The sequence below is a fragment of the Protopterus annectens genome, chromosome 2.part0 (assembly GCF_019279795.1).
Source record: "Protopterus annectens isolate FY-2018-M chromosome 2.part0, PAN1.0, whole genome shotgun sequence".
Classification (NCBI taxonomy): Eukaryota; Metazoa; Chordata; order Ceratodontiformes; family Protopteridae; genus Protopterus; species Protopterus annectens.
Genome location: NC_056728.1, coordinates 1,376,623,249 through 1,376,636,659, shown reverse-complemented (window position 1 = coordinate 1,376,636,659; position 13,411 = coordinate 1,376,623,249). Strand labels below are relative to the sequence as shown.

The 13,411-nt window shown below is 44.5% G+C and overlaps 1 protein-coding gene across 1 annotated transcript in view; it reads right to left on the bottom strand.

Moving 5' to 3' along the window:
* The window catches only part of LARP7 (La ribonucleoprotein 7, transcriptional regulator), a 1,030,416-nt gene that overhangs the window by 971,234 nt on the left and 45,771 nt on the right, over positions 1-13,411 (bottom strand). Inside the window, exons 2-3 of the mRNA XM_044061552.1 lie at positions 9,935-10,035; positions 9,731-9,814 (exon numbers count right to left, since the gene is read on the bottom strand). Of these exons, the coding sequence (XP_043917487.1) occupies positions 9,731-9,814; positions 9,935-10,035 (185 nt within the window). The remainder of the gene's footprint in view (positions 1-9,730; positions 9,815-9,934; positions 10,036-13,411) is intronic.

Genomic DNA, 13,411 nt, shown 5'->3' with positions numbered 1-13,411 from the left:
CCAGTATGACCGGAACGGGGGCTGTAAACTGGTTCTGAGTGCGTTGAGAGGCCCAAATGCAAAAACGTCTCCACTTGCTATTGTAGAGTTTCCTAGTGGAGGCTTTAAGGGAAGCTACCAGAATGTTCTGAACAGGGGACGAAAGTCCGGGAGTCCTGATGATCATGGGAACTGGAGCAGTCATGCCGTCAGCTTGAGACTGTCCAGGCTGGGCAGGGGCATGTCCGACAGGTGAGAAATTAGATCCAGACAGGGATCCAGAGTCCATGGAGGAGCCAACAGGTGAGACCACAGGAAGGGAAACCACACTTGGCTAGACCAGAAGGGAGCTATGAGAATGACTTTGCACTGCAGCCGGCAAGCTCTCTGAAGGAACTTCAGAATAAGAGGTAACGGGGGATAAGCATACAGTAACCTGAGAGGCCAAGCATGGACTAGAGCGTCCCTCGGGACATCCCCCGGAGGGGGGATCAGAGCGAAAAGGTTGCTGCACTTCCTGTTAGAAGGAGATGCGAAGAGATCGCAGCAAGGTTGACCCAAACAAGGAAAATTTTCTCTGCCACGGATTGTTTCAGAGACCACTCGTAAGGCAGAAGGATTGCCCTGCTGAGACTGTCTGCTAGAATGTTGAAGCGTCCGGGATATGCATTGCTACAAGAAACCGGCTGGTAGATATGGCCCACTCCCAAACTCTCATGGCCTCGCGACAATGGGGGTAGGATCGGGTCCCTCCCTGTTTGTTTATGTACCAGACTACAGACATGTTGTCCGATTGAATGGCTACCGTCCCAGGAGATAGGACAGGGTGGAAGGCTCTCAATGCTAAAAGCATTGCCCTCATCTCCAGGACGTTGATGTGTAGCTTGGTCTCTTGAAGGGACCACGTGCCTTGGACCGTTCTTCCCAGGAAGTGCCCCCCCCCCAAGCTGGGAGGCATCCGTGGTCACTGTGGCCTGAGCCGGAGGGACTAGAAAGCTGCTCCCCGCAAAAATGTCCGCTGATTGAAGCTACCACTGGAGTGATGATCTGCATATCTGGTTGATTCGGATGTGGAAACTCATCGGTAGGGCTAGCCAGGACCATTGAACTGCTAGATTCCACTGAAGGACTCTCATGTGAAGACGTGCAAGAGGGAGGATAGAGATAGAGGCTGCCATCGAACCCAAGGCCCCGAGAACATCGGCTGCTGTGACTACAGAGTGATCCAAGATCGCTGATACATGGAGTCTGAGATTTTCTATCCTTTCCGGGGTGAGAAAAATCTTTGACTGAATTGAATCCAACCGTGCCCCGATAAAGTCTATGACCTGAAATGGAGTCAGGTGGGACTTGTTTAGGTTGATCGTGATGCCTAACTTTTGAGCCAGACTGAGGAAGTCTTGTAGGGCCCGACACAAGAGACATTTGGTGGATGCAGCGAAGAGCCAGTCGTCTAGGTAGGGGAATACCTGAATGCCCTGAAGTCTCAGGTGAGCTGCTACGACCGCCATAACCTTGGTGAACACCCTGAGGGCTGTGGTGAGACCGAAGGGTAGGGCTCCGAATTGAAAGTGACTAGCCCCTAGCTGAAAGCGTAGAAACCTCCTGGAGCTCCTGTGGACCTTGATGTGATGGTAAGCGTCCTGGAGGTCTAACGAGCACATCCAGTCGCATTCTTTCTGAAACGGTAGAATGGACTGTAGACTGACTATCCGGAATTTTTGTTTCTCTACCGACAGGTTGAGGATAGACAGGTCCAAAATGGCCCTGAGGTCCCCAGTCTTCTTTGGCACTAAAAAGAACCTGGAATAGATGCCTGATCCGGATTGATTTCGGGGGGACCTGCTCGATGGCTCGTTTTTGTAGCAGCTTCGAAACCTCTAATGCTGCAGCCTCCCTGTGAGCGGGTGGAACATCTGGAAGGCGTGCTGGAGTTATGGGACATGAAATGAAGGGGATAGAATATCCTCTGGATATAATGTTTAACACCCAGCAGTCTGCAGTAATGGACTCCCATGCTGCTGGATGTAAGGAACATCTTCCCCTGACTGCCTCCAGAGTAGAGCAGCTGGGCAACCCCTCAGGATTGCTGTGCGGGTCTGTCGGAAAAAGGTTCCCTAGACTCGAAGTTTCTGGTACCCACTCTGCCTGTGAGACGGCGTCGGTCTTGTCCCCCTCTGCCTCTGGGGGACGAATATTCCCGAGTGTCACAAAAGGACTGTGATTTTCAGAACCACATCTTCTTTGGCCCCTTTTGGTTCCTGGAGTAGAACCTCTGGGGGTTAGAGAAGAGGATTCAGTCCTTCTCACTCTGGGTTAGTGTGTTACGTACAGTCTTCCCAAAGAGGGATGATCCATCGAAAGGGGCGTTGATGAAAGACGCCTTAAAGGAGTCCGCAAATTGACACAGCCTAATCCAGGCGTGTCGCCTCAAGGCAATGCCTGTACCAGCAGCTCTAGCGGCTCCCTCCGTAGCATGAGAGAGGAGACGCATAGAGGTATTAGTCACTGATTTCAGTGTTGTCATCTTCGCAGGAAAGGACTGCTTGTCCTGCTGCGACAGAGATTCCGGGGGCGACTCAAGTTAGTTCCGATATAAGGTCTCGCTGCAGTCAGATGACATGTGCCAAGTAATTCAGCGCATGGATAAAAAATGTCGCTGACGAGTACATGTGCTTCCCTAAACAATCCATCAACCTGGACTCCTTGTCTGGTGGATGGAACGAGGAACTCTCCTGTGCCAGTTCCTTCTTTCTGGCAGCTGCAACCAAAGCGTCTACCGGGGCTCCCTTGGACCATGCTTGCCTGTCTGATGGCAGGGAAAGAATTTTGTCTGGCCTTTTCGGTATAGGCTCTACGGTGTCAGGATCCTTCCATGCCCTAGTGGTGATGAGGTTCACCAAAGGGTCGGCTGGAGGGGAGACCCAGGAAGAAGATGGGCCCGCGCCAAAGGCTGCCAGGAATACGGTCTCATCCACAGAGGGTTTGGGGGCTGTCCAACCTTCTCTTTGGCGGAGGATCTCCATAACGTCTCCGAATGAGATGTCCTCGGTAGGTGATCTGGAGGAACCCTCTCCTTCATCCAAGTCCGTATCAGTGGTAATGGACTCAGGGGAGTCCAAGTGCCTCCTCTTACACTTGCGCTTACGAGGTTCCTGTCCAGCAGGACTCTATGAACTGGATTCATAAGCCTCAGGGGGTTCCTTGAGGGAACAACCTGGGGTTGCTTTGGCATGGGTTGTCCCTGAGACAGGGTAATGGGAGCAGAATCCAAAATCAGAGGGGTCTGGGTAGGATCAGAGTAGGTGAGCTGTGGCCTCAACCCCTGGGAAAGAACCCTTTCCACTGCCCCAAATGCCGACGGAGAGCACACTTCCATAGCTCGTAAGGATGAGGCTCTCCCCGGATCCGAAGCAGGGATTGGAGCTGACGGCAGAGTAGTCTGGGCACTGAGGATGGGATCGAAAAAAGCAGGATCTTGACCCTTGGGCCCGACAACGGCTCCGAGAGTCTCCTGGATCAAAGGAACTCAAGGTGACGGCCGGCGTCGAGGAAACGAGAACCATCGGCACCGACCCAACAGCTCCGAAAGCTCTCGGACCAGAGAACCCGAAGCGTCGGGTCGGATCGGGGAAGGAGAAATAGGGTGGAACATAGTTGCATAAGGACCCTCTCCCATGGGAGAGGGCCCTGGTAAGACCACCATCTGAATCTGGTTCTGGATGAACCTCCTCATCAGCCTGTCCATATCAATTTCGGACACACTCCAAGTCGACCTGGAGGAAGCGACCGACTTGGGTCTGGGCCGGATCTGAGGGGAGTGCCTCGGCTCCGGCAAGAAACAGGGAGAGCGGAGCCGAGGAGAACGAGACCTGGGTGCCTTTGAAGAGGGGCTGGAGAAAGACTCCATGTCCGGTGATCTTTTTCTGGGACTGTCCCTCTCTTTGTGGCGCTTTTCCTTCTCTCTTCTGTCCCTATCTCTCTGTGACGAATCCGATGAAGCAGGCCTGGCGGGAGTTTGAGTCCCTGCCTGCACAATGTCACTGGCTGGTGAGGAAACAGAGGCAGACTCCAGGGCAGAAGCTGGTAGCAGACCCTTAGCCACAAGCTTAGCCTGGCAATCCTTCAGTGTCCTAGGGTTAAAGCCTGAACAAATGTTGCAGGATGCAGACAGATGGGCGACCCCTAAACATAGAACACACAGAGTGTGGCCATCGGCTGGTGAGAGCTTATGACCACACACTGTGCATTTCTTAAAAAGAACCTTAGGCTGTTCAGCCATAGTGGGGAACAGTAAAAGCCCCCACACACACACACACACAGACACACACACACACACACAGACACACACAGACACTTAACAAGGGACTGGGCCTAGGCAGGAACCAGACTACAAAACAGTACTACACAAACACTAACTTTTTTTTTTTTTTTTTTTTTTAAACTAACACGATGATCAAACGCGAAGAAGGGAGGAAAAAAGGGAAAGATATTCACACCCAACTACACTAATAAGACCAAAAACCTTACCACCTTGCTTAGAGCTCAGAGACCACAATGCTGACTCATAGAGCAGCAAATGAGATCTGGGGCTAGATAGGAGGAAGTGATGTAATATAGTTAAGGGAGGAGCTTGGAGGTGATGCTTGAAAAATTTTGGCGGCTCGGATCCGAATTGGATCTGAATACCCATATGTGCAGAAAGAATAAAGTCAACTACTTCAGATCTGTTGTTCCTGCTTTCTTACAACAACAGCATATCCAGATTTTGTATCGTGGTCACCCAAGGTTCTGAATTTACTAAGAGAAGGGTGAGAGGACTTGTGCTTTGGACTACTCTAGCAAAAGACATTGATAAAGTACTTTCTTCCTGTTCAGTGTGTAATAGTACTAAGCCGCATTTAAAAAAAAAAGAGTTATTTCAGCTAAGTCAAACCCCCGAACTACCTTGGTCAGTAGTAGCTACTAGCTACTGACATATTCAAGTGGAACAATCAACATTACTTAGTACTGGTAGACTCTTATTCGAATTGGTTTGAGATTGATCTACAACCTAATCTAACTTCTACCTAATCTAACTTCTACTACAGTCATCACTAAGTTGAAACACCATTTCTCAGTCCATGGCAGGCCACAGAAATTACTTTCTGACAAATTTGCAACAGAATGGGACTTCGTACATGCTACTAGTAAGTCCAGAGTATCCCCAATCAAATGGACTTGCTGAACGTGCAGTACAAAGTGCAAAGCAATCACTTGGGAAGTCAAAGCTTGATAATACCGATGTTGTTTCTTAATTTACTCAATCTCAGAAACATACTCCATGACGATATACTTGGCTCACCTGCTAAGAGACTTCTATCCAGGCAAACCAGAACAACATTGCCTATCAGTTCTAGTTTATTGAGGCCTAAAGTTAAAAACAACAAAGTCATTACAGCCCAGTTGTTCAAGAAGCATTCTTTTTAAAAGTCCAGCTATGCCAAATCGAGCAGATTTCTTCGTCCACTGAAAGAAGAAGAGACAGTGAGGATACAAACAGCGAAAGGTTTTGAACGGATTGGTCATGTAATGAGTATATGTGCAGAGCCGACATCCTATTTTGTTAAAACCGAGGGTGTGGAGTACAGGGGAAATTACAAACATCTTCCTATAGCAGAACAGACATCACTGCATTGTTCCGATGACAAAGATAAACACTCAGAACACTCCAGATGATATTCCTGTTCTAGAACATCTTGACTCCTGATACTGTTCTGACAGAGGATTCCCAAGGTTCCTAAGACTGAAAAGGTGGCACAGACAATTCCAGTTGCTAAACCAGATCCCAAACTTTGTCACAAGATATGGTTGCATCTCAAAGCCCAGTGTGAAATACACAGCAACTTGGACATAGTTGTATACATGTACCTAGCTTTGTATAATTGCATGATGAAAATTATTCTTGTGTAAATTGCATATTTATCAATTCCAGTGACAATGACCGACTCATTTCTCAAAGAGGATGTAGAACAACAGGTGTGCTGTACTTTTAAGAAGCATTTCTAAGTCTGTGCGTGCATTTAAATTTCAAGCATGTGTTGTCTTCAGTGCCATTTTGAAGGTGCAGCTAAACTATTAACATCTATGTGCACGACAGCTAGTTTGTTCACAAGTTGAAGTTACTCAACTTTGTTTATGATGTGTTTGTACATAATAAAGCTGCTTGAACAAGAACCCACAATGTTCGCCCGTTTTTTCCTGACCTCTAGGTGTCAAATATTGCTTGTTCATATTTACATTAATAATTCCAAAACCCAAAACCATGCTACATACAAGTTATCAGAATACTTTATCTTGAAGCATAACATGATGACAAGCACAGTTGTATTGATAACTGACCTCTGTCAGTGAGTATTTGTTAGAACTGTAACGCGATAACTTCATTTTTTTTAAAGGCTCAAGCCACACCCACTGGGAGTTAAAGGTACACACTCAAAAGAGCTGTACTGGAGGGAATGAGTTAACTGAAATCTCAGACACCCACCCATTAACCAAATTAGATCATCTATCAAAAAAAAAAAAAAGATAAAGATGCAGGTTAATGTTGCAAAAATTATACTCTTGGGCTTTCTTATCCATTAGGAAGAGAGGAATGTAACGAATGGGTAGTACACATTATATAAGTTATTAGGGAAGACAAAAATTTCTTAAGAAGTGATAGCTATTGAATGGGAAATATTACTATGGAGTTTAAAAAACACAGGAGAAATAAGAGAAAAGTAGATACAGAGAACAGGAATTATTTAGAGGAGCTGACAAAGGCCAAATATTGTGGAAGAAAGGGATCTCTTAAACAAGGATAAGGAAAGTACAGTTGTGTACACTTACCATAAATGTAGATGTTAAAGTGTATTCACTGTTGCAGTCATCACATTTGGGTTATCTGCCTGCAAGTAGCCCTCAGTCGGCCTGAATACCAGAGTCTTGGGATTTCTGTATCGAATGCAGTTGCTTCTTCCATGACGTCAGGTTGTCAGGGGTATAACATATGCAGATGATGCCATTACATCAGCTTTTCTTGCCGTGCAGTGTCTGAAGCAGAAGCAGTTCGTAAGTGCCGGTCAGCCGCCTCCTGAAATTTTCGTTTTTCGAGTTTCAGACCTGAAGTCTTCTAAAAGATAAGTACCCCGTTGGGGATCCTTTTTTCTTGCTCTAACCGATGTCAGAAAAACTTAACAATTGTCTTGCCTGTGAAAAGCAAATACCTCACAGAGATTTTCATTCTTACTGCTTCACAGACCACGACGTTCCTCGCTGTCGCTTTTGCACTTTAACGCCCGAACTATTCATCTTTGGGCTATCTTTGTCACTAAATTCTCTCATTCTCCGTATTCCAAAATGGCTTCGATAAGCCATCTGTCTACCGATCCACCAAAAAAAATGTAAAGATAAAGACAGAGACAGTCCGCATAGGCTGGTACTCAGTGAGGCTCCTTCGCAGCCCCTGATACCCGCTTCTACAGATTCGCAGGCCTCTACTAAGACCCATTCTGAGTCCGGTATGCCGCAAAAGGCTTCTTCGACTATGGAACCTGCGGATGTCTCTACCTTGGATGGGTCTGGAGCCACTGTGCAGGCACCGGCTTCTAAGGGTGTATTCAAGCCTTCCGATTTTCATATTAAACAGACGACCAAAAATTCCAAATTTCTCAGGCCCAGAGTTCACACTATGCCTAGGAAACAGACGACCAAAGCGCATTCTCTTAATGGGTAGTGTCTAATCCCTCAGCAATAATGATCCTTCAGCAGACAAAGAAAATGGTCCACTGCTGCATTCTGGCATCTTGAATGGATTAACACCTTCTATAATGTTCTCCAGCCTCTTATTACCACATGGAGTTCAAAAACAGACTGAAGACATGTCTCTATGGCTTGGGAGACGACCACTCGAGAAAGTAATGCTTTTATGTCTGAACTACTTCCTATCACACAATTTCCTAACAATGTGCACTCACTTTCTCATTTGTGCACAAAATCCAACTCATTCAGATGCATGTAATCATCACTGTGTAATTCTGCCCTAAACAGTGACTTTGCAGAGTGACAACAAAAGCCACCTCATGTAATAAAACTAAACACAGGTTGCCACAGTTAATGAACAAGGCTAATTATGTGTATTCAAAGTCTGTTAGATACAAACTGGCAAATATCAAATTTGTAAATCTTTGCTTAGTATGGCAAGGATATTTTCATCACTTCTCAAATTCTCAAAACTCTGTGCATAAATATTAAGCCTAAGCATGTTTTCCACAGAACCCCATGCAAACTGTCCCCATGCAATTCTGTCCTAAAAGCTGATTTTATTCAACAACTATTAATACACTTTCTGACATGGAACTATATAATTACATTGCCACAATTCACATTTCAGGTCTCCCAAAATAAAAAAAAATTGCTAAAGTATAGTTCCAATTAACAAGTGCCAAAAACTGCAAGCCTGCCTGCATTTGGGCTCATAACCTTGATATGTTTTTTTGAAATAATGTGATTTAAGAGTTAAAGCACTGCCATTTTGATCAAGATACAGAAGTAGCAGTTGTCACTTTTTTAGATACAGGCTAAAAAACAGTGGAACTGTTGGTGAGGTAACATTAAAAACTAAACAATCCAACAAAACAACTGCAAAACAGTGAAAGGGATTCAAATATCTACTTAAAAAGATACTGTGATATTGTGGCCTTTTATGTGGTATCCCTTGGTAATAAACTTTTGCAGTTTTCTAGTTAGATCAGAGTTTTGCATAAAAAAATCTAACAATGCAAAATAAACACATAAAAAGATGCATCACAATTTTTCAATGTCAGTGCAGGCGCTTCTTCATTGCTCCATGAAAATGTTTACTATATTTATTATTTTGCTTAAAAAAGATCCAGCAATGCACTAAAAACCACCAACATTGCATGCTTGCCTTTAATTTGCTAAAGCTAACTTTGTAACTCCTGTATTTTCCAATTCTTGACTGGAAACTGAAAATAACGTTTCAACTTATAGAATGGATGTGACAGCTGTAATTTTCAGATCCTGGTTTATTACACTGGAAAGAAAAACAGCAATGCCATTGTACATCTGCTGTGCAAAATCAGCTTTGAAAGAAGACCAGGCATATTTACACTAAGTTATAAAGTGAAAAGTATGATGAAAAGTACAGAACATACAAAACAGAGATTTACAAGCCTATGTACAATGTGATGACTATCACATCGCATGTCTTTTTTTTTATTATATGTCAGTTTGGGCTTGAAGCTTACAGTATTCTAATGTGTCTTTGGACCTCTCTGAGTCAGCCATCAGTTCCACATTAGTCCTCATAGGTAGGGGTTTCAAAGGCTCCGTCTAAAAACATGTTTAAGAAATAAGGGCTTTACTTTATTATACACAGTTTATGATAAATAAGAAACAGCAATATACAATATGCTTATATAAAATGCAATAACTGGGGGTTATCAAGCTGCAACAGTTTACACTACAAAGAAAATGTCAAATGTTAGGATAACTGTTACTAAAACAGACCAAGGTGAAAAATACAAGCTACAGAAAACAAGCTGATGGCTATTGCCAGAGTTTCTGCAGTAAATGACTTGCGTCAAACCACTGCTCAACAGAGCTTCACAAAAACCTGGGCCTTGGCTACACAGAAACAGTATGTACCCAGCACCAGCTGATAACTTTTAATACAAGCAACACACTTCACTTAATAATCGTTACTTACAACGTAAACAGTGCGATCATCAACATCTTGTGGTGCTTCTCCTACTGGCTGACGCCTTCGCAGTTTTGTTCCTTCCAAGTTCAGCTAGAATGGAAAGCATTTCAATTGAATGTATTTCAAATTAAATAAGCATCTTGCCACTCAACATTAGGAGAAAACACCCTCATACATTTGCTCATGTATGGTAATTAAAAAAAATCTTACCTCAACTATAGTAGATTTTTTCAGTGCTCTGCCTATTAACTTCATGTCTGTAGTCAATTTTTTCATCTTGTTGAATGACAGCAACAGTGAAATGTCAACATCTGAAAAAAGAAAAGATGCTTAGAAGAGGTGCGTATTTATTCTTCAGGTTGCCTGCTATATGGCTAAATCTGAGAGACCCAAAAACTCTGAAGACAGACTCTCCAAAAACTGCTAAGCCCTTCAACTTAAATTAGCTAAAATGACAGTTTACACTGAAGCAAAAAGTTTAAATGTAACATAGCGTATGCAAAGAATTTTTAGTAGTGATCCAATCACTAAAGAAGCTGTCGAACAGGGCAGAGTGAATGGCTAATGATAGCTTACTTAGCCCATGAAAGGGTGGAGCAACCTAACCTACTTCACTGCTGCTTACACACAGAGGTGGGCAAAATAGCAGGCATTACTATGGAGCAAGATGGGTGTAACCACAAAGTTGCACACTCCTGCAAGAAAGACATAATTAGATCCATGTCTGGATGATCACATGGATCAGAGCAGGTGGCACAATGAATTCCATGCATGTCAGACTACTGCTTAGGGTAAAAGGAAAGTACAGTTTTGTACCTACCACAAATGTAGATGTTCGAGTGCTAATACAGCTGCAGTAATTACAGATGGGTTCTCTGCCGTCAGGCGGGTCCTCGGTCGGCCGAATTCCAAAGTCTAGGTCCGGCGTCAGTTGTTGTAGCTTTCTTTCCTGACGTCAGTGCGACAGGGGTATACAAGACACAGCCAACGCCATTTTCTTCAGTCTTTCATGCCCCAGATGTCAGGTGCCCCCAGAAGGAAGGCAATACATAAACTATATATATAATCATGCAATGCAATAGAATCCAAAAATCAGTAGTTGCAAGCAAATATACCATAGAAGGATAACCCAATCAGGTTGTATGAGGAGGTGTTAGCCACTAGGCCTTTACCAAGAGGGGAAGGAGGGAGGGAAACCTGTACTGCAGCTGTATTAGCACTCGAACATCTACATTTATGGTAGGTACAAAACTGTACTATGTTCATCGTGCATACAGCTGCAGTAATTACAGATGGGTAGAATCCCAAAGCTACGCACAGGGTGGTAGGCACTAGGTGGAACTGGGAAGAGCCAGAATGCCCTGCAACACAGCAGTGGCAAAGCCTACTCTAATTTTGGAGTATAAAGGCAGGTGGTAGTGTTTTGTGAAGGTATGCACAGAACTCCAAGTGGCTGCCTCCAAAATATCTTTGGAAGGGACTCCTCTGAGGAAGGCTGTAGAGGTAGCTGTGGCCCTTGTGGAGTGGGATCTGATGCCTGTAGGAACAGATTTACCATGAAAGGAGTAACAAAACCGTATGCAATGGCTTATCCATTTTGAAATTGTCTGTTTGGAAATTGGCTTCCCTTGAGCTCCTACAGCATAAGAAACAAAGAGTTGTTCTGATTTCCTGAAAGGCTTTGTTCTGTCCAAATAGTAATGTAGCTGTCTATGGATGTCTAAGGAATGTAGCAGCCTTTCCCCTTTGTTTTGAGGATTGGGGTAAAAGGTAGGTAAGTGTATGGCCTGATTTAAAGCTACCCTGGATAGTACCTTAGGCATAAATGACGGGTTGGTTCGTAGGGAAACCCTGTCCTGATGGAAGATGAGAAAGGGCTGCACAGCCATGAGGGCTTGTAGTTCCGAAACCCTACGAGCTGAGGTAATTTTCCAGGACAAATATTGCAAATCTGTTGAGGCAGCTGGTTCAAAGGGAGGCAAAGTTAATTTTTCTAGAATGTAATTAAGATCCCAGGCTGGTATTGGTTGTTTCCTTGGAGGTCTTATATTCTTAGCCCCTCTGAGGAACTGTCTAAAGAGTGGGTAAGAGAATAAGGGTGGATCAGTGTTGTATTCTGCAGAAATGGCTGAGGCATGAATTTTGATGGAGGAAAATGAAAGTCCACTGTTCAACAGCTCAGCTAGATACTGTAATATCTGAGGCAAATTCAATTTTCTAGGATCCTGGCCTTTTTTCTCATTCCAAGCGCAAAACCGTTTCCATTTTGCGGAGTAAGCTTTTCTAGTAGATGGCCTACTGGCCTCCAAAATGACATCCTGCACCTCTTTGGAGAGTAGGGTCTGTTGTGGTGTTAAGGAATTTTCCATGCAGCCAGATTGAGTGTTTTCAGCTGACTGTGAAGAGTTTTGTAGCTGTGCTGAGTCAGTAGAAGAGGCATTAGAGGTAGGGTCCAGGGAGGAGTATGTGTTAGGCTCCTCAGGAGTGGGTACCAGTGTTGTATTGGCCAGTCTGGAGCAATCAGTATCATCTTCAGTCTGTCTGCTCTTGCTTTCAAGAGCACCTTGGGCAGAAGAGGCAAAGGAGGGAAGGCGTAAACTGTCCGTGCTGCCCAACTGAAAGAAAGGGCGTCCGCTGTCCAGGCCTTTGGATGGAAGGTCCTTGAGCAGAACTTTGTCAATTGATGATTCCTGTGGGAGGCAAAGAGATCTATGTCTGGCCTTCTCCACGCTTGGATTATCTTTGTAAACACTTGAGGATGCAACTTCCATTCGTGTGGGTCTGTCATATTTCTGCTTAGATTGTCTGCCAGCGTGTTTTCCAATCCTGGCAGGTACTGTGATTGAAGTTCGATTTGCCATTCCAGAGCCAAGTTCCAAAGTGACATGGCTAGCCTGCACAGGGGGTATGAATGTGTTCCTCCTTGTTTGTTTATGTAACACATTACTGTGGTGTTGTCTGTTCTTATCAATAATTGCCCTGGATGCAGGAGATCCTTGAAAGCTGTAATTGCATTTATCACTGCTAGCATTTCCTTTTGATTGATGTGAAGGTGCTTTTCCTTTTGGGACCATTTGCCCTGAATGCACCTGTCTGTCATGTGTGCCCCCCAGGCGTAGTCTGAGGCGTCTGTTGTGATGACTTGATTTGCTAGAGGCTTGCAGAATGGTAGACCTGTGTTTGTTTGGCATGCTTGGGCCCACCATAAAAATTCCTCCTGCTAACATGGGATTATTGGTATTATTGTTTCCAAACTGTGGCTGTGTTGAGACCATAGTTTTTTTTAAGTACCATTGAAATTTCCTCATATGCAACTTTGCACATGGGATTAGAAGAATGCAAGATGCCATGAAGCCCAGAGCCTGCAGGATTTTCCTTGCAGTTAGCCTGGTACAATTTGCTAGTATTTTGAAGTACTGAGTTAGTTGCCCCAGTTTTTCTGGCGTAAGATAGTCCATCTGGGTGTTTTGTGTCCAAGTTGGCACCCAGGAAAGTTATTTTCTGAGATGGTGTTAGCCTGGATTTCTCTTTGTTGACTGTGTATCCCAGAGAATTCAATAACCGTGTTACATAAGCCAGATGTTCCAGAAGTATGTGTTTGCTGTCCGCTTGGATCAGGCAATCGTCCAAATAAGGGTAAATTTGTATCCCTTGAAGTCTGCAGTAGGCAATTACTGATGCTAGGCA